We start from the raw sequence: 27,963 nt of genomic DNA, 5'->3' as shown, positions 1-27,963 counted from the left end.
TTCCCCGTTACATTAATCATTTAAAGTACAACGTACGTTGCTTGGCAACGATCCATTTTTGTGTTGCTTTATTTCCATTATCACATATTAGATTTGGATTGTTCTAATACCTCTAGAGTTTATCAATGCATATCGTTGATCTAACTTTTAACTTGATATAGAAAAATAATTTATTTATTTACATTCCTACGTTTTTTTTTTAAATAGTGCCGGCCTAAATAATCACAATAATAATAATAATAATAATAATAAGAAGAAGAAGAAGAAGAAAAATAGAGTAGATCTAACACTCAACTGCATGCAATTCTGAATTGCATTTTAGGAGTGCCTGTGCTATACCCTCATGAAAATAACCTTATTTTCGCGTCCCCCCTCCATTCAGCCTATCGCTCGTGTTCATTTTTTTTTCTCTCCCCTCTCCACCCCTGGCGGGCAATTAGCTGACGCGTTGTCGCGAACGTGCCCCTGTGTCCCGTTAAACCGTTGATCAACGGCGTTTCCCCCCCCACCCCCCCCCCCCCCACAACCTCCCATCCCACCCTCGAGCAGCGTTCCGCCATGGCGCATCTCGCCGTTAATGACAGACTGCCATACCAGGACGTGCAGTGACCGTCGGCTGTTCCGTGTTCCGGGAAACTGCGTGCACTCCCGTCCGCTTCTGCCTCTCGAGGGAGTGGTCTGCTTAAAGTGTATCACTTTTATATATATTTACTGCGGAGGCGCAAGACACTGCTCACGAGAGCAATTCAAAAAATTTTAAACAGTGTGCTTTACTTAATTGCTCAACTATTTTATACAAAAATTTTTTTGTTGCAATTTTTGACATATCTTAGTTCTTAGTGTTATGTGCTTACTATAAAGAATGTCAAACGGTGGTCAAGTTTATGGTTAAAAGTGTGTATTTTGCGCAAAAGTGGACATAGTGTCTTGGGCCTCCAAAGATACATAAACATTCTATGTAGCCTATATATTTTGTATTTGTGAAGGTGATTTAAATTTAACCGGTAATATAAAATTAGTTTATCGTTTAATATAAATGGTTATATAATCTTTTCTGTTGTTTTAGAACCTAAATATTTAATTTTTTTTTTTTCAATCCTATCATTACCTCATTGAGAGAGTGAAATCGCGTGTTATGAAAATTTCAATTAAACTTTTTTATGTAGCATTTGGCTTAAAAATATTTACTTATGGTAAAATACTCATAAATAAATAAATAAATGCTCTGTTTTTCCAAAGACACTGATATCTCAAGTTTCTACGCTTTTTCGGAGAAAGAAAAAAATATATTTTATTAACTTACGAATAATCCATATTAGGCAGAAATAAATCGTACTTCATATCTTAATTTTATAATTAAATTTTTTTAAATTTTTTTTAGAGAAAACAAATGTCACTGAGTCTGTTAGAGCAACATAAAATCCGTGCATGGCATGATAAGTTTCGGTTTTCAGTATTTTTTTTAAACTGTATCTAATGTAATTCACGAAATGATAATATATTCGATCACGTATGGCGAACCAATGGCACGCGTGCCAGAGGCGGCACGCAACAAAGTAATTCGGGCACGCCAATAATTAAATAATATATGTACATGATGGCTAAAAGTAACAAAGTACGAGCCTAATATAACATATTTAGCATATAATTTGCAACAACAGAAATCACACTAACCCTTTCTTTTCATTTAGTCAAATAAACATAAAATAGTAAAAAAAAAAATTATTACTGTACATATTTCGAGTTACAAATAAATAGCTTTTATGTTAATAGCAGATATTATTCATTTCTATCCATTATTAACATTATCACTAAGTCGTGATTCTTTGATGGCACATTGTAGCTACATTTTTCATTAAAAATATTTTACTTTCATGAATAAAGATTTGACATCCCTGGCCTATAGTAGCGGATCCAGATGGGGCCTAAGGGGCTCAAAGCATCTGGGTCCACTATTGTTTTAGTGTTTGCCTTGTTAAAGCCTAGCCTCAGCTGGGTCAAGCCCCTCCCAAACCAAAATCCTGGATCCGCCACTGCTGGCCTCTCCGTCGTAACGAGAACCGCAGGGGAGCTGTGACCGACAAGTTGCTACACGCACGCACACGCGGAGCGAAGAGCGCACCCAGCGGCAGCGCCGGGAACTACAGCTCCCCTGAGAGCAGCACACCCTGGAGTCCTGGACACTAGAGCTGGGCTCACAACGATCCGCCTCATCCGTCCGTCACCCGTCCGTCGATCACGTGACACGCAGCCAATCAGATGGCCCGAAAATTTACATCCGTACGTCCGTCAAAACCTTGTCTGAACGGCAGTAAAATTATTCTAAAAGGTTTTTCAGTTTGTTTATTTTTTTTTAGATGCTTCCGCGTTGTAGTTTTAACTTGCATATGAACACGTTTTAAACAACAAAAAAATGTCTGAAGCACAAAATATATTTAAATAAATATTTTACACTTTTTAAAAATCATTTATAAGTGCTTAGCTTATTTTAACGGTCATGATGATCATTTATAATCGTTCGGCTTGTTGACGGACGGCAAGGACGGATGGCGGACGGACGCGAGCGATCATTGTTGAGCCCAGCTCAACTCGCACGACGCGCCGTCTGCTACGCGCGGCGGTCGTCTGCTACGCGAACGAGCTTTCGTACGGACATAACGGGAAAAGTCTACGGTGTTGGGAAGTGGGGGGGGGGGGAGGGTGTCTGTTCTGAAGTTGACGTCCAGTCTGATTAAGGGCCCCAGCTACACGGGCATACGTAATGTCTGCAGAGCTTTAAAAAAAAAAATCACACCAGTGGTGTCTATTTACGAAAAAACATTAAAAAAATACGCTGAGGTTGGATGAGTAGTTCTGTTTCCGTATTTATTACATGCTTTATATTAGCTTCACCTGTATGTTTGTCTGTCCGTCTGTAACTCTGTCTGTCCGTCTGTAACTCTTTCGACTAAGAGTGAGTGATTTATCACTGTAAAATGTCCCACCCATTTCATTACGTTCGTTAGCCGAGCGGTCTAAGGCGCGCGACTTCTGTGATGTCAGCTTTCGGATTCAAAGATCGTGGGTTCTACTCCCGGCCACGCCTAAAAAAAAATGTTTTTTTTTTCCGGTAAATTCTAAGATTATATCCATACATCTAACTGTAAATGATTCGGAGAGACTTTACCATTTATTTGTGACGTTGCAAATAGTTATCTCAGATGGTAATAGGTAGTGTCGGTAACTCATTTCCCTATGATAATTATACATAAATATAGTTTAAAAAACTAAAAAAACATGCTTTTAAAGAATATCAAACTAAAAAGTTAAAAATAAATATAGTTTAAAAAACTAAAGAAACATGCTTTTAAAATTATCAAACTAAAAAGTAAAAAATAATTTTAAAATTTAATTTATGACAATAGTATATAAGCAATACTAGTATAAATGAGAAAAAAGCATGGGGCGCTTAATATACAAAAAATATGGCACAAAGCGCCTCAAGTTTTTTTCTCATTTATACTAGTATTGCTTATATACTATTGTCATAAATTAAATTTTAAAATTATTTTTTACTTTTTAGTTTGATAATCTTTAAAAGCATGTTTCTTTAGTTTTTTAAACTATATTTATTTTATAATCTGTATTTTTTAGAAGGGTGAAAAAGCGTGTTTTCAATTTTTTTTGTCATGAAACACCCGTACAGATTCTTGAAAGCACTCAGAGGATATGCAATACAGCTTATCTTCATTTCTGTCCCACTTATAATAATTAGAGCCACGGAATTTTCGCGCATTCATTTAGTCGCAAGCTAGAATGCAAACCTCCACACTCTCGCACTGTGTTCATAATTGGCCCGCAGTTATCTGGATACGCCCCTCTACGACCGTGAACCAACGATCTCCAGCTAGGAGAGAAGTAAGCGAATCAGCTAGTGCTAAATAACAAGGATAAATATGTTCTCGCTAAGAAATCAACCAATGGGAAAGTAAACATGGGTCGAGCACACCTATAACTTTTAATTCTATCCTGAGGCCAGAGGAATCCGCGAAATTTCCGGGACTCTAATAATAACGTGGTTACCGCTCACATCTCTTAGCTGCCCTATAGACGATAAAGCTACGCACCAGTCTGCAGACTTGAGCTTAGAGGCGACACCGTGCTTGGAAGCACCAGCGATTGTCGCACTTGTCCCGCCTCACTACCGCAGATACACCGCTGACCAGGCGGATCCTGTCACACTGTCAAGCTTTCCCTTCAGACACCTTCCAACACGCGTGGGCAAGTATGTTGGAGGGTTACGACCCCAACGAAAACGTCACAAGTGCAGCCACGTGATGGATGATTCGAGTTTTCATCCAATATTTTGCATATAGGACGGGTTCTAAAATGTGTTGGATGCTGGACGGAATCAGCCAATTAGAATCGTGTCCAGAGAGAACAGAAATGACGTCCGTTTACATCATAACTAATCTTCAAATTGGCAAAGAACACAAAAGAGGTTATAAAAATGAAATAACTGAAATAATTTTATTATGACTTTCATATGTAAAACGATTTTATGCATAACAAGAAACAATGTATCTATATGTATTTGTAATAAAATCACATAACATCAATTTTTTTATGTGACGAGTATTACAGTTTTTTATAGACGTATTTTAAAGTTAAGAAATACACCAATTTCATAACCAGTTTTAATTCTCTATCCAGCAACGTAATGCATTATTTTTTTTAAATTAGATCAAATCTGAATAACTTAAACTTAACTAAAACTTTTTCATTTTAATAATAAACTTTGATAGTGTGGTAATATTTCTAGCAAGTTCAAGGTTAACTGTTCAAATTATTTGCTGGAGAAAATAGGGAGCTAAATTCCTTTACAATATTTCTTTTCCAAATAACTCTATTGTCAAATATGTTTGGAGCCGACAATTTGACAACGCGACAGGGATTTTAGCAATTGGTTATCAAAACAAACTGTAGCCATATAAAAGCTAATGATAGACATTAGTTTAAAAGCTTGAAATAAATTCGCGAGGAACAATCGTATTAAAATGCCATCATTACGTCAGTTTTGTTAAACAAAGATGTTAACAACACATCGGCAAGTAATTAGCGTTAAAACTTCATGACAACAAAAAATAAATTTTTTTGCTATCCAGTTGGTAAAGGTGGGTGGAGAGGCGTTCTCATTTCCACTTCAATTATTAACTTGGCAAGATTGCGTACATTCACTTCCTAACTTCTAATCTCCAATCTATTATAGCCCTTTATCCCAATCTACCTACCACCCCCCTAAACCCTATTAACTCTAAAGCCAGCGAACCCCCTCTTGTTTCACTACGGTCGAAAACCAACTTTGCGTCCGGAGCTAAAATTCCTGATTACCGAACTTCTAAACGACGCGTGAAGCTTTAATACGAAAGGCTTAATTTTATTTAGTGTTGTTTGAACCTAACATCTCGTTAACAACGAGGTCATTAGAGACGGTAACCGACAGCAAAACAGAACAGGATATCACGAATGGGAAGCCAACAGTTCACAGGGATGAGAGCCACACCCGAACAGTTACGAAGTTCTCCGAAGTTTACCGATCGCTCGCGGAAAAAAACAAAACTCGAATTGCAAGCATTCGACCCCTCGCTGCGGACGCGAACGGAGGTGTTTTACATCGCTGCGACAACGTGCCGAATAAAAATCAGAGGAAGAAAAACACTCAAGAATCGTTTCGACGAGTTTGAAGCCTCTCCAGAACCCAGCTTTGAGCTCGACCCGGCGTTCAGCTTCACCGTTTGTTACACTTCGTCATGAATCGCCGCGTACAGTTTAATCGCTAAACGTTATGGGATCTCGGCCAGGTGTGCCGTCGTGTTGCGCTGGATATTTGTTTTTTTATTTTGGTTCAAAATTCTCGTTGGCCCGGCTTAATACGGAGACAGAGGCAATTCCTATCGTGGGAATGGCTTTTATTTTTTTTTACCAACTCGACGAGCAACATCCAGTTACAGAAAAACGCGAATATAAACGTGGCAATCCTCTGTATTGCAAAAATTTCCGGGAGAGTGACATACTGTCCGTACATGTCCGGCCCGATATTTCCCAGCGGGAAGGCCACGCGCTTGTTTATGGCGGAGGTATTGATCTGATTGGTTTACTGCGGAATTGGTTTGGAGACACGAGCAGTTAGGGCGGTGGCCGTGGGATAGCAGGAGGGGGCGGGTGTTGGGTTTTGGAAAGGGGAAGGGAGATTTTCGACGTAATAGATCGAGGGGGTAGGGGGGGAGAGCAGTTCCACATGGTCGGGGGCAGAGGGCGTCGCAGATTGCTGCAGACTGATTAAATTTCACTGGCGGCACGGCTGTCCCGAAAACAATCAACGCCGAATCTGCAGGAGACCGATAACTGTCATGCTTCAAAAAATTTCAAATAAAATTACCTCGCGAAATGGCGGGGGAAGAAACAAAAATAAAATCCATTAACGCCGGCAAATATATTTTCTTTTTGTAACAATTAGGTTTCGACGCCTCCGGTCGACCACGTGTGTATGGGCGCACTTCGATTGATGTGAAATTCGAAAGCAACAGAGTGAAAGGTTTGCTGTACATTTGATCACGTAAATGGAAACTCTATCACGTCCATATCGCGGAGGTATCACGAGGTCTACACTCGATGCCAATTCAGTGATTACTTTCACTGAACGGAAATAACATTCGTTCGCTTTATATTACTGTGGCAGTATCCCCTTCGTTTAACGCAACAGCAAATGCTGTCGCAAAATCGAAAAGTTCGCCACGGTCAAAACGTAGCCTTTTATTTAATGCTATTGCTATTGTACCGATAATTTTTTTTTGTTTCAATTCATATCACGGTGTAATAAATCGTTATGAAGACTAAAATTGGCTAGCTATATGTATGCTCACTGAATTAGAATGTTCCATTATTGAGCACTCTTTAAACAATAATTAAATCAAAAATAATTTAGCACTCGTTTAAAGAACACGATTTATGAAAGATGGCAATGAAAACTTGAACAGTCCATTCTAGACCATTATTTCTCATACATGGCGTGTCTCAAAAGACGTGTGTATAGTTAAAATAATTATTTATACATAGTATATTGTTTTAATGTAAAATTATTTTGTAATATAAAATTTGTTTTAGTTTATAGGAACAAAATTTATTTTTTTTCATTTTTTTCATGTGAAACTAATTAATAAAACCTTAAAAGAAACAAGACGTTATTTTTACATCTTCAGAATTAATTTACGATTGATATTATTTATGGTCGAAACCATAGAAAAAACTTTATGTGTGTGTATGTTGCTTTCTAAAAACCCGAGCCCCTCTAAAACTATTAGGACAAAACATTTATTAAACATTTTCTTAAAAATAATGTAAATCTAAGGTATGGTAGGTCTTAACTGTAAAGTATAATTTATTTATTTTTTATTTATTTCATTAGTCTTTACTTCCATAGATATTATTTTAACAAAACATAATGTTACAACCATTAAAAATGAAACTAACTTAAGTGACTAAAAACCAATAGATATATATTATGCTTCAAAAAAATGAAATGAAATTTTCTATGACGAAATTTTTCATCGACGAAAGAAGAATGAATATGTTTAATGTTTTCAATTTCATTTTTTTTTGCCAGTTGTAATTGCTGTATAGAGTGAAACGCCAGTGAGATCAAAATAATATATATAGTTTAAATTCAGGAGTACCCTGAGAAAACTGAACTAATACTGGCTGTCACCCTTCCAACATTTTAAATGAAGTTTGAAATATTCTCGGTGGTAGGTATTTTTTTTTTTTTTGTAAAATACAATGGCGAACTTTAATGAAAAAAAAAAAATATTCCGGTACCGGGAATCGAACCCGAGCCTCCTGGGTGAGAGCCTGGTATCCTAGCCACTTTTTTTTTTTTTATTTTTTTTTACAATTAGTTTCATGCAGGTGGCATGGTACATATACATAGGAAAAGTATAGGGCAGAGGCTCAAGTGCGCATGCCCACCCTTTCACATTTTACATTTTACATTCACTCAGACATTACCATTACATTACTTGGTTCGGTACACAGATCAAAAGAAAAACAGGTAAGGACCAAACCGAGGTTGCAGCGTTTTGTAATTGATCATACTCCACCGGGCACGGCGAAGTTGGTCGACAAAGTCACGTACAGAATACGGCGTTGGGGTGTGTAAGGAAAAGTCAAGCAGGTTCATGATGAGCCACACTATTGCTCTACGTTTGACGGTCGGAAACACTGTGAAATCAAAAAAGCAAATTTTCTGTACGATTATGTCCTGGATCGGGACATTGAGTTGTCTTGCTACACGTCTCCTGCACCAGAGCCACAGAGGTTTAGAGTAGACACAACTAGAGACTCGGTGAAGCGCTGTATCACATTGGCCACATAGGTCACAAATGTCGTCATTGTCGAGGGAGATTTGTCGTCTTCTAATCTTCGTAGGGGTGAGATCATTGACAAAGGCAAAAGCTGACGCTCGGAGAGATGTTGATAATTCGTCGTCCGCTATGTTCTTCCATATACGCGTCCAGTTGAAGTACGGCCATTTTGACTGTATTTTGGGAGTAATTTTGACCGTTTGGCAATATTTGTCGTATAATAGCGGGGTAGTGTATTGAGTCCGTGGATATTATTTATTTTATTTTTGCTTCAGGTCTCGTTGATAGTTTAGAAAGAAACGAATCCAAATGCAGGTAAACTTTAGGACGGAATCGGACTTGGCTTGAAGTAAGGAACCATTATTTTTATGCTATAAATTCGAGGAAATATTTAAAATTTATAAAAAATTATTTAAATACGATAATATTGATTTTGAAACTTGACCTTGAACTTGACCTTGACCTTTGACCTTGACCTTTGACCTTGACCTTTACCTTGAACTTTACCTTTATCTTGAACTATACATTTACCTTTGACCTCAGACGCCATCTTGAATTTCGATTTTTGGAATAGAGCATTCCAATCCCCGAAAGTTGTAATTTCCGTTACGTCAGCAGTTTTGAAAATCGGTAATTAGTTTCAGATTTTAATGCGAAATTGTTTTAAATTATTAAAAAATAACTAATAAAATTAGAATAAAAGAACTTCTGCCATTTTAAATTATTTTCTGCCATATTGAAAATCCTTAATTTTTAACTAGAAATTTTAAAATTCATAAAACAATTTACTTAATTAAATTGTGATGATAAAATTTATAAAAAAAGGTACTGGGTACGAACCCGTTAAGGTAATTCTATTAAAAATGACTATGGATTCTTCCTTAACGGAAGCCACCGGCAGACTGTACTACTAAAACTAATTTCAAGGCAGATATTATATCAGCCAGTATGACGTCATGGCAGCCATCTTGGGCCCGCAATATTGTTTTCGTCTGCTAGAGGGCACTACCATTATATTAGTTTTATATTTACATGCTAGAGTGCAATCGTATTTAATACCGAGACGTCCACCATCTTGCCGGCCACCTTGGGTCCGTCAATTAATTTTTTTTCATTTGCTGGAGGCCGCAATCTTGACATATTGTTTTCGTCTGCTAGAGATAGCTGCCATCATACTAGTTTAATATTTAAATGCTATAATGCAGTATTATTTCATACCGTGGTATCCACCATCTTGTTGGCCATTTTTAATTTAATCTTGTAAAAACGTAATTTTTAATTTATAACTTCGGGGAAAAGTCCAAAAATCATCAAAAATCGCCCTTTTAATGTGAAGAATGATTCGATAGATTTTCGTCCGTGGTTTGATACCAGGCAGTACAGAGTTAATTCAAATTATTAATAATATATTAAACCGTCTAAGGTCCAGGATACATTAACTAAACAAACATCAATACCACACGAAACAGCCGGACAGAGTAGTTAGCACTCATCAAGTGCCGGTCACTCATGCGGTAAGAACCATGGGATCGATACCCATCCAGCAACTTTGTAAATTTTTTCTTGCCTCATGTAGAAAAATAACTTCTAAAATATGTGAAGTTAAAAGTATTCACGTACAACTAGTCAAAGTACCTAAATTCAAGCTCGTTCACCACAAAGTTTTTAAAAAAATTTCAAGACTAGAGACAGAGGCTGCCCGGACAAGGCACGTCTACCGGTACCTGCAAATGAACATTGACTCCGCACGCGAGAGTTGCAATCTGGCAGAAGCGTTGGGTGGCAATCCAGCTGCTCGTTCGAGGAACGCGACGCACCAATCACGACGGCAATATGTAAAAACATGGTTGAAATCATAACCCAGTACATTGAAAGTACTTGATGGAATGGCTTCGAAGTACTAAAAACGGAACGAGAGTGGAACACTAGCCTACCAAAGTACCATTTTCACCCCAAGAAATGTTTTTAGTGCATAATCCAGAGTCGAACCCAGGCCATAAAACACAAAAAAGACCTCACCACGAATATTAAGAAACAACAAATCTTCTCACAGGCCAAGCATCTCCGAACCAAGAGGTATTTTTCTACGATGTTCGGTGAAAATTTTGGCCTATAGGCCAAGTGTCTTCAAATCAAGAGTCCAGGTCATGTACAATGTAATGTGTATAGGCCAAGTTTATAAGAAACAAGATTACGTGTTTTTGCAATAATTGGCATTCCTTTTAAACAAGTAATGGCCTATTTCAAGCAGGCCAATTTGTGTGGATCTCATACATACAGGACCAAGACGTATTTATTCATTAAATATTCAGTCCTGACTATATATTCACTATGTGCATTTAACTAAACCGACTCACCTTTGGACGAAAACTAAACACTGTAGAATACAATCTAATCAAAGGTACGGCACAGTGATGCGATCTCGTCACTTGGATTCGGCATAGGGATACGATCTCATCACGGGTATACGATGTCGCCACAGTGATACGGTCTCGCCACAGGGATACGTTTTCGTCACAGGGGTACATTCTCGTCCCAAGAATACGATCTCATCACAGGGATATGGCACAGGGATGTGATCTCATCACAGGGATACGATTACATCAGATGGATACAACTGGTAGGATGTGATTACTAGGATACTACGAGAACTTAGTTTTAGTTAGAAATCATACTAAGAAATAAAACAATGTTTTTTTAAAAAAATCCAATCAATTGATTTTTTTAAATTTTTTTTACAAGCAGGTAAAACATGTCATTATTGTATGTAGCCTGCATTTCATAGTTATTTGAGTATGGTGATTACTTCGTTGAGGTGCGAATAGTTTCCTCAACTAAGCCAAGGGAAATAGAATTCTTAACCTGTCGACTAATATGTTAGGATCTTCCCATGACATGTAATCAATCTCTTCTGCTGCTGTCATCTTCCTTGCATGTTTAAAGTCACTATCGTCATCGTCCCAGTGACCATTATAAACTGATTGGAATAATTTAGTTTAACATGTCGTTTCCATCGTTTTAGCGTCAATTCATAATCATTGGTAGCTTTAAATTCTTCTATTTGTTCACACTTTCTGTAAAGATGTTGTTGCTGCCATGGTTTCCAGTAATATTATTTTATCCTTTAGCTTGAATAAAAGATAATCCATCAGATAATTCTATATGAAGTTAAAAACCTCCAGGACTCATCTTAGGAAACATTTCATCACTTTATTCCTGATTTATTCCTATTTTGATGCCGTTTCTTTGATGCTGGGCTATCGTTACATTTCAACACAGGCGATGCAGATAACCATGACTTTTGCCAATTCCACATAAATTCTGCAGAAGAAAAAGGTGTCCCTTCGTAGGTTTTCGTGTGTATTTTTTTTAAATTTATCACTTCGTCCAAACTGAAAACCACAATATAGTAATGTAACAAAAATAAAATAAAATTCTGGCTTGTGCTAGAACTCTAACCTTGCTGAAGAAAGAAGTTCACAAGCTGACCGAAGTTGTTTGTAATTTTTTTTAATGTAATTTTTCGTGATTTTCTGAGCTTGATTTAGAAAAAAAAACGTACGCTGGTTTTCTCTGTGTCAAGTACACCGGTCATGAATCAACGTCTTGGTGAAACGAGCCTGTAGTTTAAATAGAGGTATAATGTAACGCTTCCACTTTCTCTTTTTTTGCTCGGCGATAATTTGTGTTGCAATGTTGTTGTTGTTGTCGGACTTAAATACCAGCTGTCCACTTTCATGCAAAGGTTTATCGTGCGTGCCTAGGTCTTATTTGACTGCGAAATGTTTTATAATAGCTGCCTTCGCGTTTTTCAAACCATATCTTTACAAAAATATATTTTTTTTTTTTTGTAAGCTTGATGCGGGAGAAAGCCGCGCCATTAGCATTTAGAATAGATTCTTCGTCGTTGATACCCGCGCGGCGGCACGGACTGTAATCTGCGTCGCGCCACCCTAAGTGGAACAATAAACAGTCCCCGGTAAATACTAACTGGACGCTATCAGCTTCTAACACGGGGGGAAAAAAACGCAAATCCATCTGAAACTTGGAAACCGTAAATTACTGTATCTTTCGTCAAGCTTAATTCCGGGTCTGTCACCCAACATCCTTAGTCCAGTTCTACCTAGCTTCAGTTCAGAACACGCGAATTTAAAAAAAAAAAAGAAGTATGTATTGCGAATGGTGGATTGGAACCCTTAAGTGGACATTGTTTTCACGTATAATTAAAGTTAGCATTTGATTAGTAGGCTATTTATTTTGGATAGTGTATTATATATATTTTTTTACTGTTTGAGGGTTAATATTTTTATTTTAGATAAGATATTTCTTCTTTCTTTCTCACTTTGGAATGTTCTGCAAAGAACTTACGTTTTCAAGAAAATGTAATAAATGAAAAATGTATTCGATAAATTAAAATATTCTTTAATTTCAACAAGAGAAAAAACACATGAAAGGCGTTCAATAAATAGTTAATCGTCGGAGTAACCTTAAAATGTGAACTTACCTATAATAGTAACCATAAAATGTACTATCAAAATATTGGAAATAATTGTTTTTCAAAATCAGAATTATATTAAAACAATGGTATGTAAATATAAATTTAATTTCTTTTCATAAGCAAAATACGACAACTGTTGATAATCGATAATTTCGAAAATAGTTTCAAATATAAAATAAATACAATCAGTAATTCTTTAATTTGGGTTGTACTTGGCGAAAATTTCATATTTTTCAAGTAACTTATAACTAAGAAATTTAACTTCTTCCGACAAAATGGTAGCCATATCATCCTCGCTTTTGAAACACGGACTGACTTTATTTGGCTTATAATTTTTTTCGAAAATGTTACAATTTTTTTTTTTTTAAAACGAAGACTTCGTGGACCACAAGAAACAGTTTGTATAGTTGAAGATTTTCAGGTTTGATTTTCTTGCGCAGTGGAGGAATATTACAAAATATTATTTTCTAAAGAAAACTTTGGTATAGGTTCAAGTGTAACTTATCAGTACTATTGACTGTAAAAGCAGATCAATTAAAATATTAAGTGCTGTTAGTGGTTCTATTACTGAACCGTAGTAATCTACGCTTTACACTGTGAGAAGACAGCAGACTACTTTTGATAAATATTACATACGGGTTGCACAATTATATTGTATTCTTTTACTCTTTTCATAAGAATTTCATAATGACATTATTGCGGATCCAAAACGGTTAATATTGATTATGGTTGTTTTAAACCTCCAGTGGAGTGTTAAGAAAACTAAATACATGTGGACACATAGACTTCGTAATTAAGTGACTCCAACGCTTTCAGGAAATTTACCCTAAATAAACTGTTTTAAGCCAAAAGGAAAAAAAAAATATTTCGAAATCCACGCTTCGTAATGGTATTTTTTCGTCTCACTATTAAATATTCAACTAGGTGAGATATGACATTCAGTTTTGTGGCTGCCACATTTTTTTATCACTTCCGGTGAAGTGTAGCTCACATCAAATACCATCCAACACAACGGCTGAAAGAGGTAATGGCGCATAGCTGCATCCCAATGCAGTGATTTATTGCTAACAAGCCGATTGGTTTCGCACGTTGTATTCGCGTTCCAGGTGATGCCTCGTGCATGCTGCATCCTGTATGCTTCAAACGCATTGAAGTAAATACTAGTTAGAACTCAGTAAATCCAAACCGTTATTAACGGTGTCTTTAAAGTTAATCATACCAACCATACTAATTAATGTCCTCGCAGTATGACAATATTTCATTTAAATTTTTTTAATGCTCACCTATAACATGTTCTTAATCACCTGCAGGCCACTTGCTACAGTGAAAACGTTTTTATAGCTGGGAAGTTGAGATGACCGTAAAATTTGAGTTAAATAATAATGATTCAGTAGTAACATAAAGGTTTCAGAAGATTTTTATGATTTAAAATATTATTTAATAAATTTTGGTGTTTTAAACTTAACCTACGGATTTTGTTGTGGGGAAAGAGTAATTTACTTGAGTTTTTTTGCTTGCCGTTCTGTGATTAAACAATGTGACTTTTTTATAAAAACTATTTTGTTTTGAATCTGGTAATATTTCACTCATAAGTTTATCAGGATTAGATATAAACCGTTATACGTTTTAATAGATAAAAGCATTTGTAAGCATTAGCTTGAGAACAAAAATATTGTAGTTTTGAAAGTCTTTATCATTTGTTTACCCCTTAGTCTAAGATCAGCTTGTAACGGATAAATGATTTTCAAACTTATATTTATAAATGCATACATGTTAAAATTAATTGATTGTATGTAAGTATTGAAACACATTTGTTGTAAATACTGTAATTAAAGGCATGTACTTCAATGTAACAGTCTCATAAAATTCCTTCTTTCGGCAAAGTGTATTATTCAGTTTTTTTTTTGTAACAAGCCATTTGTTTGGCTGTGATAACGGTTGACAGGAAGAGTATTACCACTTGTACTTAAAAGACAGTCTTGCAATTTGTATAAAGCTAGAGTTTTTCTAACAGGAGACGGCTTTGGCTTTGGCTTTGGTCTTCGCGGTGATGATTTTTCTGCTATTAGCCTGTCTCCCACATTAAGAGATAAAGAGGAAACACAGGACGCAACCGTGAACTCGACTAAGAAATGATTTCTGAAAAATTTCAAACTGTCTATTAGTAGTAGGATATAAAAGGGGCTTCTGTGCCTGGTGCCGGTGCAAGAATTGATCATGGGTTCAATGACCGACCACCATGACGTCACGGTGGCCATCTTGGGTGATCTTGCCATCTACCTTGACTCCGGCGGCAATTTTAATCCACCATTTCTCTATTTCACGAAAGAAACAACATTGAAAGCCCTTATTTCAGGTTTCATTTTTCTTCATATTTTTACAAATATAGATGATATTCTCTTCAAGAAAGTATATTGTTCACAATAATCATAACCCACTCTCACTTTTCATTTAATTAAATGTCACAATATTTAGTAGGCTTTGTTTATATCGCGCCAAAGACAAACTGAAAGAAAAGAGTTCGCACCATTTTGAAAATTATGACGTCACCTTTGCACTTTTGCACCTTTTCCGCCATATTTAAAATCCATATTTTAATGCTAGAAAAGGGGGGACATTGTTACAAATTATGACGGCACGCACTGCGGTCCGGCCCGGATGAAAAGGTAATTTTCCTCGCCGATTTCGAACATTGTGCACTTGTTTGCCTCGTGTGGTCTTGGGTCCGGACAGAAGTTCCAGAACCGCGTGGAGGCATCGAGCCATGGACCGTCGTCGTTGTCCACGTGGGGCTGCCATGGGTCGTCGCATGTTGGCCACAGTACGTCCAGGACGGACGGTGGTGCGATCCCCGGGCCCAACGCCCTCCGACGACCACAGAGTGATATTATTACATACATTATATAGTTGTTGATGATTACATCTACTGACTCAGGGAACATTTCTGTCACAGCTATACATAGCTGTACATCACGCTTCCACGAACAATGTCCATTTCAAGACCGTCGTACCCTGTTGCAATTTAGACGATGGCTTGGTACAGATGTTCGGGTTTGGTGTCTCGACTGGCGCTGCGAACTGATAGTTCGCGAACTGTTCGGTAACTCCCTCCTCGTTTTCAGAGGCTTGCACATGTTCGAAATCTCTAGTATCCAACTGGCACTGAGCAGGAAACTTCTGCAAACTGAAGGGCTCCTCGGTCGTCGAGTCGATATTTATAGAATGAATTGTGGGGGGGGGGGGACAGAGAGAGGTAATAGAAACTAGTAATATCTGGATTTAGGGAGGGTTGGAGGGGGAGAGGGATTTATATTCATATATGCATTTCAAAATTTGGTTTGGGGTCAGTCTGCCAGCTGCCCCTACAGAGGGAGGATTATTAAATATCTCTCACTATGTTCGAACCCAGTACTCCATGTTGTAAATATGTTTTTATTAAAATTGTAATGAAATAATATTTATAATTTTTAAAATTTCTCTCAATTTTCTAGCATTAAAAATACGGATTTTAAACATGGCGGCAACTTTAGAGAGTGGGGCATTCGATTCCAAGAGAAAACAAAATAGTAGAAATGAAAATGGAGGAAAGTTCTAGAATTCAAAATGGCAGATCCAAAATGGCCACTGGGGTCAAGGTCGAAGGCCAAGATCATTCAATATGGCCGACGTGACGTCATGGTGGTCCGTTATCGAACCCATCCTCAATCCTTGCACCAGAACCAAGCACAGGAGCCCCTTTTATATACTACTTCTGTTGGATGCAAGATATCACACTTATTATCTTTTAATTTATCACAATAAAAAATCAAAATAAAAGAAAATATTTTAAACTTTTTTTAATGGTTTTGCCTTATAGTAAATGTAAATTTTAATGTCAAAGTTATAATTTAATACTTAAATTATATTTTTACTGTAATTTAAAAAACCCATTTCTTGGAGTAAAAAAATAAGGCTCTTCATAAATTAAAAAAATTGGGCAGATATAAAATAAAAATTAATATAAAACTTGTTTTATTTAAACGTTAGTTGATTTATGGTAATTTTGACATCTTCCAAACTAACGACAAATAACCCCCTGCGAAAGAAAAGTCATCGAAATGGTAATGGTGATAACATGTGTATGAGCTGAGGAAACAACTAGGCCCTTGATAAAAATAAAATATATATGTTGAAAACCACTTCTGCGGAGTTTCTATGCAGCTCAGAAACCATCCGCGGAAGGCTCGCAAAAGAAACCCTGCCCTCCAGAGTCGGTGGCACGAAAGTGTGACGATCGATCAGCGCTTGACAGGCACTTAACGACTCGTCACTTCGCCTTTCCTTTTGTCGCGAGTCCTCGCCGTAGATAGATCACTGGCATCTCAGCGGCTTCCTCCTCCCCCCCCCCACACTTTTTACACCATCTTTCCCTTTCCACTCGTTTACCAAGGTCGTGGACAGGAGTGAAGGGCAACGAATCATTTCTCGTACTTGGTGCTCCGCGGATGATCTCGACAAAGATTAACATAAATGCGTACCTACTCATATACGTAAATAAAACGTATATTTTTATGTAGGGAATCATTGTTTATTTTACAAGTTTCCGCCCGATGGCCTAATCGGACTGGAAATTATTGTTTGTCGGGGCCAAAAAAATCTTTAGCCACAACCCTTCCAGAATGTTGATACAGGGGCGTCAACAAAACTCTATGGCAGACGCCATAAAACTTTTACTACAATCACAGGCACGAATCTGTAGTATTCGCACGGAGGGTCCGCGGAATCTGCGGCCCAAAAGTTTTTTTACGCATGGGTTTAACCACAACTCAATTTTTTTAACAAACACGTGTAACAGATAAAGTATTAAAAAACCAACCTGGATATTTATAATCCTATTGCTATAACTGTATATCGGTTTCTGTTATATTTTACCATCAACGTAGATACCCCCTTTTTTTCTCTATGAAGTAATCCCTCCCCCACCCAACCCCTAAAACATATTTGATGCTTGCGCAACTCAGTTAACATAACGTATGAAAAATGATTTTTTTTTAAAATAACATAACATTCTGGAGTCCTATACAAAATGACTTTTGTCGGTTAACACCAAGGTGATAAAGTTATGACCGCATATTCGTGCAGTCCCGTATCCCCTCCACCAAAACTCCGCGAATCCTTCAGAGTTGCTTCTACGCTAACAATTACAGAAGTCTTCGATTGTCATTTCTCAGCTCTCGGTATGTGCGTGAATTCTCTCACCGACGTGAGTTTCCATTCCATTCGGGAGTCCTTCCGAACTGGCCAGGAGAACTCAAGTCGCCTCGCAAAACACCTGCCCGATAACTGGTGAAGAAGATAAACGTTTAAGTGCAGGACGGATGGATGAAAATGAGAAGCAGATCTCCTTCGGCGCAGTACGTCACCTTTCAATTGTGACAGCAGACGAACTGGCGCAAACCAGTTACAAAACGTTACTTTGATTCAATTTGGCGGGTAGAGGTAGCCTCTGTGTATCAGGATATTTCGAAATTTAAACACGTTAATAAATAGTATAGCAAAATCTTTTCGATTCAAGGCGCAATTTACTAGAACTTGAATGCCAAATATTATATATATATATATATTTCGTGTGTTTTAATGGCATTTATCCTATATATATTATATATAGTGACGCTCATCGCTGACTTAATGATCGCGTAACGCTGTGAGACAGCCCCTGCCTGCAGAATGCCAGCGTACGACGGGAAGTCGCCCATCAGGAGTCTGAGGCCGGCACTCTGCAGGTAGCTGCACTTGCTGTTTTACACACAGCAACACTTTAATATTTTTTTATATATTTTAAGAAGTGCATTTGAATTTTTCACCAAAAGATGGCGTTAGAAGTTAAAGAAGGGCTTTGATTTTTATTTAATTTTGGAAATTGTAATCATTATTTACTTTTCTAATTGAAATAATTAGGGAACTTCGCAAATTAAGATAATATTCCATTTATCGCTGGAAATCAATTTTTATTACGAAAGTATATCGTTGTAATTCATTACAGATTATTGGATGAGACGATTCACACGCGATGTACATGTATATATATTTATAGGTGTATATATATATATTTATTTATCAGATATGATTTTCATTTGCACAATATTAAATTAAATAGAAATTTTAATAAATATTTCGTCTATGTTAAATTGTTTTTATATTAATCATTTTTCAACGGGTGCCTTAGGTGCCTTACAACTAACTAGTGTACCCATAAGGGAGGAAATACTTCACTTTATTCAGACATTGCAGCTTTATAAGTTTTACGATACTTCTACGTATTAATCAGAAGAACAAAGATCAACAGACAAAGTCTTCTGCAAAGGTTGTCATGATATTCATGCATGACGTAATAGGGAATCAATTGGTTAAACTTATCACTAGATGTAAAATTGTTTTTAATAAAACCATACTTCATATTTGTACGGACAGTTTTCATTATGTAGTACATCCAGAGATTTATTTTTAATTTTGTTCAGTGAATTTGATAATCGCTTGACATGAGCGACCAGTGAGTACCTTGAAAGTTAAAGGGACGAGGATGATAAACGTTTGAAAGCTACGCCAGCATTCACCTGAGTGGCAATGATATAAAACATTTCGAAGAAACCTCATTTGAAACCACTCTCCTTCCTGGCCGGTGTTGGAAGATGGAAACAAACTTAAATCTTCCTCTTCTGCTTGACTAAATATACTCTTAGGAAATGAGACGTTCGTAATATCTGAAAATCAGCATCGTTTCCTTATTTAGTGTTTATTTTATTCCTGTTGCTAATCATTAAAAATAATGCTACTGTAGGCCAACGTATGTTCTTAATTTTTCATGTTCTTTACCTTTCACAGAATTTTTATATCGTGTTATTTTTTTCTACACCTGCAAGTTTGGATAAGTCTAAGAAATTAAAATCATAACAATAAAACAAGCGCCTTAATTTTACACATCGACGTTTTATTTATATTTACGAAAGTTTTGCAGTATATGAAAAAAAAATTGCAATTTTAAATCATTCCGAAAGAATTGGAACGAGGATATTAATTTCATATGTTTCCTGGAATCTTTTTTTTTTCTCCAGAGATTCCAGTTTTATATGATGTGCGTTCACGCAAGTCCAGACTGTCTGTTCCAGTCTGTCACGGCCCGTTTCTTGTCGATCCGCACACTCGAGAGATTAAATTTTCCCCTGACACGAGGAATTTCGGGCATCAGCGTTTTCAATAATTAATGTTGCGGGTTGCGGGGAAGGGGGGGAAGGGAAGAGGGACCCCGGAAGCTCCATGCGAGGAAGCCAAATAATCCTGACAAGAGTGTCCAGGACAGGAGTCTGAGGCTAAAAGCTTCCATTACCCCTCCCCCTCCACCTTGTTCCAACGGGAGTCCTCAAACCTTTCGCCCCTCCGACATTTCCCGGCATTTTCCGAGCCGTGGGAGTCATCTTTCTCTGTCGTGGAGCATTTTGATGCGCGCCCGCCCGCGGTGAGAAAGGTTCTTGGTTCGAGTCCCTGGCAAGGCATGGTTGTAAAATTGCGTTTTCGCAGTTCATCCAAATAATATGTTAAAATTATGGATGGGCAAATAAAATCCTCAAATACCACCAACTACTATCAAATACTTAGTATTCGAAGGATTCTATATTCGAAGTAAAAGATTCGTAGAAAAATATAAGAGGAAATAACGTAATTTATAAAAATTCAACACTGATAACCTCTCAAGTTTACTACATCAACTTTATTCTTCGTATCTATCCTGCTACCATTCCCCGAGAGGGAATGTAATTACAACACGTATTGATGGAAACTATGGCTCACAACCCGCTATACTGGGTCGCGAGACACGTCCACACACGCTACCAGGGTTGCATCTCTCCAAAATTACTGCCATAGCTTGTCAAAACGGCACAAAGAAATGAGCGCATTACCACCCCTGACTTTAGATTCTTAGTGTGTGAGCAAAACAGAATATAAACCATCATCAAGGAAAAATTATATTACAAATTTTTAAGTCGCGAGTACGTGATCGCAGCTACAAATAAAAAAAAAGGCATGAAATCATATTGAATTGTATTATTCTACCAAAAAATTCGTCAAGCCAAATCATTACAATCGCTGTACAATAAGAGTGAGCTTATATCATACCTTAGCTCAATACCAAAAATCATTCATGAAAAGTTAATTTTCCTACAAATTTCAAGCGTACCAAATTCCCTGCATATGATAATTTTCTGAACTGACCAAAAACAAATACTTCATCAAAACATTAGAGATGAATTATACTATTGTTGCGGGATTAAGCAGCCTGATAAAAATACAAAATTTAAAAAAGGAGACAGTTTCTCAACTGTTAACATCATTTATGAACCCGGCTAAAAATTTAAATTGAGCGTAGAATTTACTCACTCAACAACTACAGGCTTTCATATTCCCTGGACTTGAGTAACATGTAAAAATTAAAAATTTCCCCCCACACGTCATCTGAAAGTTAGCTGCGAGAGGAGGAGGTTGCTTACCCTGACACTCCGCAGACGAGGGGTTTTTTTTTTTGGGTTGGCTGACCTGACGGTCAAGCAGAACCTCTTCCCCGACGGCGACGTCAGCGCGGTAACGACCAGGAAACCGCGCGGGAACTTGGTTTGGTCCAGCGCGGAGCAGGAAGGGGAGGTCAAGGCTCGGGAGACGCACCCCCCACTCACCTCTCCCGCCTCACGCATGAAGAGGGGGGGGAGGAAGGAACCAGCGCTGTGTGTGTGCGCCCCTCCTGTTTGTACGCGCGCCTGACCGGAAGATTTGTGTAGGGGGGGGGGGGAGGATTAGCCCTCACAAGCGCCGGGGATCGGATTTAATTAACCCGACCGCAAAGTTCCAGTGAAGGGGTTTGTGGGGTGGCGCATTAAAAGGGGCAAAGGCATTTTCCTTTCGGCGACTCCTGCGCGATTTTCCCCCCGAAGTGTAGACTGGGCTATACTGCGAACTTGAATTTAGGTACTGACTAGTCGTACATTATAACTTCACGCGTATTGGAAGTTATTTTTCTACACGAGTCAAAGAAAAAAATATGAAGTTGCTTCTATGCATCAGATAGGTGCAGAACACAAGACCCATAGCTCATGAGTGACTAACACTTGGTGTGTGTGCTATCTCTCTAACTAGCTGATCTGTATGATAATTTTGGCGATCGAACAGGGATTATGTCCACAGCGTGCCTAAAATATAATAAAAATCACTTCAAATATAATTTTAAATGGTTTTATAAATAATAGTATTTGGAATACATTGATTTATAAGGCTAGATTAATGTAAGTCTAGAATTATTATAAGAATCAATATGAGCCCATATTTATGTAAGTCAAGAATCAATTTAAAATGTACATTAAGTATATTATTAATGTATATTAATATTCTTTAGTTGGTTAGGAATTTTCAAGCTACAAAAATGTGATTAATTTTACATACATTAGTGGTCTTTAACTTTTCCGATGAAAATCATGGAATACCTACAGCTTTATGGAAAACGTATTAAGAACTTTGACCGAACTTTAGTATTATGGAAGGGTCACTCAAAAAAATACAGCGAAGAAATTAATTAAATAGTAACAATCCGACTAATCGCAGGTGGATAGTCATCTATCTGTAAACAGTTTCTGAAGAACATGAATATGTGTACATGATTGATCATTAATCAATAACTTTGAATACAGATAAATTTAAAACTATTGCTTGACTGTTTGAAATTCAGTACTGCGAATAACTATATCGGTTGTATTACTTGCAACATAAGCGCACTCCGTGTTTTGTTGGACTGAGTATGTCACGTGACCTATTAAAACGTGTGAACGTGAGTGTGGTTGATCTCCGAAGTGAATAAACTTCGTGTACTTGGCGTCCCAGGCATAAAAACAACTGTGGTATGGGCATGAGTCAAGAGTTAGTCCACGCAGAAAAATTTAGATCCCTTGCTAAGGACAAGTATGTAGCTCAAAACATCAATGAATAAATCAGTGAGTACTAAATTGGGTAATGTGTGACAAAAAATATTGTGTGGATGTAAACATAGACAGTAATCAACAACCAAAACCTTTGCATTAGTACTCAAAATTCTGCTGTACTGCCCTGTTATATTTTAACATATTTACTATTTAATTATTGATATAAAATGAAGTGTACAGTATTTAATTACGTTAGTTTACTTAGATATAAAGCTTTTAAGTCTTTATTTTAAAGGTTGAATGTATAGATTAGATTCAAGAGATGTAAAACGTTATTGGGACAACCAGTGATTTAATAGAACATTATATAGCTATAGTTTTATTATATCCGTTGGGTCGCTTATATTTGGTTTAACTTTTAATTTTCAACAACGTAATAATACGTTTATGATTAATGCTGTTATAGGGGCTCAACATCATATGCTGTGTTGTTGTTTTATACCCTGACAAGGCTATTTAAGGTATTTTCCTGTAACTCAAAACAAAAGGCTCTTTTGCGTTTGTTGTTGGGTCACAAACTTTCTCACCAGACATTTACTAAACGTCATTTTTGAGCAGTCAGTGCAAGATCCCGTATTCAATTAAGTTTTCAAACAATTTTATAATATTTTTATCGCTAATGTATGATATTGTAAACATCTGTTTGAAAAAATTTGAAACCAAACATGAAACGTAATAGAGCTAACGTGATGAATTTACAGAAACAGCTCTTATGCACTTTGAATACCTACGCACGTACATGAATGGCACCTGTTTACGAAAAAAAAATAATAAGAAAACGCTGTGGTTTTAAAATAATTTTCTTGCATGAAATACTAGTTACAGATTCTTGAAAGCACTCATGGAACTTTCATTGATTTTTCTGTCATAAAAAGTTATGGTTACCTCTAAAATTGTATAGTTGTCCTATGCATGACAAGAAGAATACGCGCCTGGTCCAAAGCGTTGCGCTTAGAGACAACACCCCATTAGAGGTGCCAGCTAGCGTCACACATATCATCCCGCCTCACTGACACAAATACACCCCAGATTAGACGACCCCCCTCCCATTAAATAATATGTTGGAATGATAATAGATTGAAATAACCGATGTAAGGGTGTGAGGCAGGGCCTTAAACACGCGTGCAGCAATACAACCGTGGGGTGGTCATTCGGGGTTTGTGTGAGAGGATTACAACAGCGAGGCGTCGGCGCCGGGCGGGCGGCTATGTTTGCCCTCCGGGTTCCGGCCGGTAAGTTATCAGCGCGATTACCGCGCGGTAATTACCCTCGGCTCGTTGATGCGATCAGCAGTCGTGAGAAATGGAAGAGGGGAGAGGCAGGGAGGGAGGGGTTTAGCACCCATTACTGCTCGTCGTACGGAGACGGGCGTCGCCCTAGATGAGCAAGATGGGGTGGGGGGGAGGGTGGTATGAAGGATGCCCCCAACTGAGAGTTGTAGGGGCGCCAGGGTTCAACCGTTCCGCTAACGGCCCCGTGCGAATGGCGCGTAACTAGAACGGATCTCATCTCGCTCTTGGAAAATGGGAAGTGGGGTGGGCGGAATGAGGGCAACCCTCACAACATTCATTGACTCCGAGACAGATGCACAAATAATCTGCGTTCTAGCATCTTCAGATTTTTTGTTTCCTATTTTGTGAAAGTAAAAGGCAGGTTAATTTAAGTGTGGTACAATATCGTTGTTAAACTATTTAAATTCCTGCAAAAATTTCTTGTTAATTTTATTTTTCTAGAAGGGTTAGTTTAAATCTCAATCTTTGTTTCTCGCTGTCTCTCTCTCTCTCTCTCTCTCTCTCTCTCTATATATATATATATATATATATATATATATATATATATATATTCCGACTGCAAAAATGCACGAGCGAGCGGCGAACATCGGATGTTATGGGACTGATCTCGGTTGAATGAAACGTAAGGACGTGTTATCATTTGTACTAGCTTCGTCGTTTGAGACTCGGTCAAGGTGGGACCGTGGTGGTTGGTACTATGTGAATTACGAGAACGTAAATTTAAAAATAAATCATTAGTAGTTAACCACCGTTACAATGACTCAACAGCAATTTTGTTTTTATTCAGGGGTTCATGTTGTTTACAAACTGAATTCTAACCAATAGGCCTATTATATTAGGTACAATTCCAATTCACTAAAACTTTTCGCACCAAAGTAATAGTGACGTGGTTCAGTGCTAGGTGATGATTATGATAATGGATTAATCGGAATGGATCATGGTTTAGCACCACAGCCATTTCCTTGGGAGAGACATCCATGGAGTGACTGCTGTTTTAAAATATAATAAATTTACGAACTTCGAAAAGAAGATTTTGCCTGAAATAAACGAATTGTTCTTTATAATTTTAGGTTAATGTAACTTCATATAATTTACACCCGATTTTTAAAATGCGAATGCTGTTTATTTTTTATAACAGGGTAGAAATGCACGTAGAAAGATGGAGAGTATTTTCGCTGTAGACATAAGAAATTTGTGAAGGTTGAGTTAAAAATCCAACATGATATTTTTGTCCCATGTTCTCTGTAAGTAATTAATACTCTAAATACTCGTACATATACGAAGATATCCTTAAATTTACGAATATTCCTGGATAATTTGTAACCATAGCTCTACGTAAATTTTATGTGAAAAACTTCTACATTGTAGGGTGGACTAGGCTAAATTATTCTGCAGTGGTTATCTTTTCCTTCCGCAGTACAGAGTTATAGGAACAACACCTCACCCAGTCCTTGACTCGGGATGAACATTTTTAGCCCAGCTGGGAATCGAATCCAGTACATTTGGCTTATCAGCCAGAAGCGCTGATCACTGAATCGACAGGTTGGACTCAACTCTACGTAAAGGAGACGAAAAACACTTGAAGCTGGTCATTACCAAATTCATTAAATATTATTTAAGCTAAATTTTCACAAAGTAACTTACACTGAACATAAATGTTGTAATTTATTTCTTGTATTTTGTTTTTTATCATAAGTGTTTCTTGAAATGACTTTGTTGGCCAATGAACCTTCCAAATGCTGTAACGATTCATATTTTTCTTTTATTTATAATAATTTACGTGCCAAGACATCTTCGTTAATCAAGAGTCTCCACATAGTTACATCTGGAACTAAATTGCCCTTTGCTCCAAGGCAACAACTATAGGCTGATGTTTTCACAACAAGCAGTACTCTTTCCCCTTATATTCACTTTGTTTAATTTTTTCTTGTCCCCCCCCCCCCCCAACTTAATCCACATTTTAGTCGGGAGTGTTGTGCAGTCGCCAAAAGCACAGATTTGCCACAGGCCGCCGGCGGCAAAAGCCGTAAAAAGAAAATCCCTCAAAGAAAGCAAAAGGTCCTACCCCATTAAGCTCTTTGCATTCGCTTCCTTTTCATCATTGCCTCTCAAAGGTTTCCATTCAAAGATCCACTTGCAGTTAAAATTGTATTTATATAAGTTCCTTTCACACAACCTTTTTCTGGTGGAGTCAAGTGTACATAGAACGCAAAGCTGTATTTTTATTTCAAGAATAAAGAGAAAATGTAGACACATTTTTACGCGTCGCGTAAATATACGCGCTAATGAGTGTCTGTGGCATGAGAGGTTAAGTAAGTTGACGCCCATATGCACAATAATTTGTCTAGCGTTAGCTGTGCGTGATTTAACTTAAGTAATAATGTAGGTTTTAAGTTGGGATGTAGCAATGCGGAAGACCACCGTTGTTGCGAGCAACCAGAAGTTCGTAGTAGAATGTAATAGGCTGTCTCGATTGCTGCTCATGAGTACATAAGGGCCTGATTTCGACAGCTGAGTGCAGTCGCCCGCCGGAAGCGGAAGTAGAACGTGCCGATGCCGCCCCGACGCTCCGACTCGCCATATGACGTCATGCTTCCCAGTTGTCGCTAGAACTATGGAAACTGGTATGACCGTCGCCAACTAAGTTAAGCTTGGTGATAGAATATTTCGCTGAGTACTGCAGGCGATAGAAAATATTCAGAAGGATCGCTGCAGGAGGAGTTGGAAATCATTTTAAGTCCGTTTCGGACTTTAACTTTTGTGGCCAAAAATTATTAATGTAGAGCCTACATCTTTACATATTTTATTTGTACTCATATTTATTATGGGATGATAATTATAATTTACTTGTTTTATTTTTTATCCAAAGTAGAAAATGTGTAAAATACATGCTATGAATTAACGAGCCAATATTTATTATCTTCTAAGATTATAACGAACCATCATGCATAGCATATTATTTGGGCATAGAATTGGGGGGGAACCGCCCCCTGGAATCAAAAAGCCCCTTTTTGAAGGAGCTTGCTTGTGCTTGAAAAATTGTAACTGTGGAATGGGAATGATAAACGTTAGTACAAGGGCCCCCCCCCCCTACTCATGGATATCCTGCAGATTTTCGCCCTTACCTGGATTCACAGCATCTCCGATGACTATCAGCATGATTGTAGTGAGGAGTACGATGAGCATCTGCAAAATATAATAAATACCTGTGTCTTAGATTTCAGAAATGATTAATAACACACAGGATATAACATTCCAAACATTTGTTCCTTATAGAAAGTTGAGTTTTCTTAGACTCACACTTTAACTTTAGCAATATCTTGGTCCACAAGGGCAAAACCTAAAGAGCTTCACTCTTTTCAAATACCAAATTTAAAAAAAACAATAATGAACTCTGAAAGTTTTTAAAACTTTATCGTCTGAGGATCTCCGGGAGTTTCAAGGCGAAAGTTTAACTTGGGACTGCACTAAAAGAATAAAAGTTAAAGAGCGCAACTTGCCAAAGTTAATTCACGAGTTTGAATTATCTTTTAGACCCCGTCTCTTGCTTTTCCTGTCGCAAAAAAAATATTCACAAAAAAAAAACGCTCGTGGATTTTGTGCACGTTGCTGGCTTGTTTTATGAATGCAGGTTACTACAAAGAAAGATACTTGATGACCAACAAAAGTATACACTCAAGATATGTTTGTAAAAGTAACATTTTTGGGGTATTACATGCTCTTGAGAGTTTAAAGAGAAGCAAGAGAAGCATATGCCAAATGAATGTGTGTTATAA

The 27,963-nt window shown here is 37.4% G+C and overlaps 1 protein-coding gene across 1 annotated transcript in view; it reads right to left on the bottom strand.

Annotated features, from left to right (window-relative positions):
• Positions 1-27,963, bottom strand: part of LOC134542858 (suppressor of lurcher protein 1-like) — a 443,271-nt gene that overhangs the window by 338,385 nt on the left and 76,923 nt on the right. The window contains exon 3 of the mRNA XM_063387427.1: positions 27,313-27,373. Within this exon, the coding sequence (XP_063243497.1) occupies positions 27,313-27,373 (61 nt within the window). The remainder of the gene's footprint in view (positions 1-27,312; positions 27,374-27,963) is intronic.

This window comes from Bacillus rossius (genome assembly GCF_032445375.1).
Source record: "Bacillus rossius redtenbacheri isolate Brsri chromosome 9 unlocalized genomic scaffold, Brsri_v3 Brsri_v3_scf9_2, whole genome shotgun sequence".
Taxonomy (NCBI): domain Eukaryota; kingdom Metazoa; phylum Arthropoda; class Insecta; order Phasmatodea; family Bacillidae; genus Bacillus; species Bacillus rossius.
The sequence above is the reverse complement of the archived record's forward strand: the minus strand, read 5'-3'. Positions and strand labels throughout refer to the sequence as shown.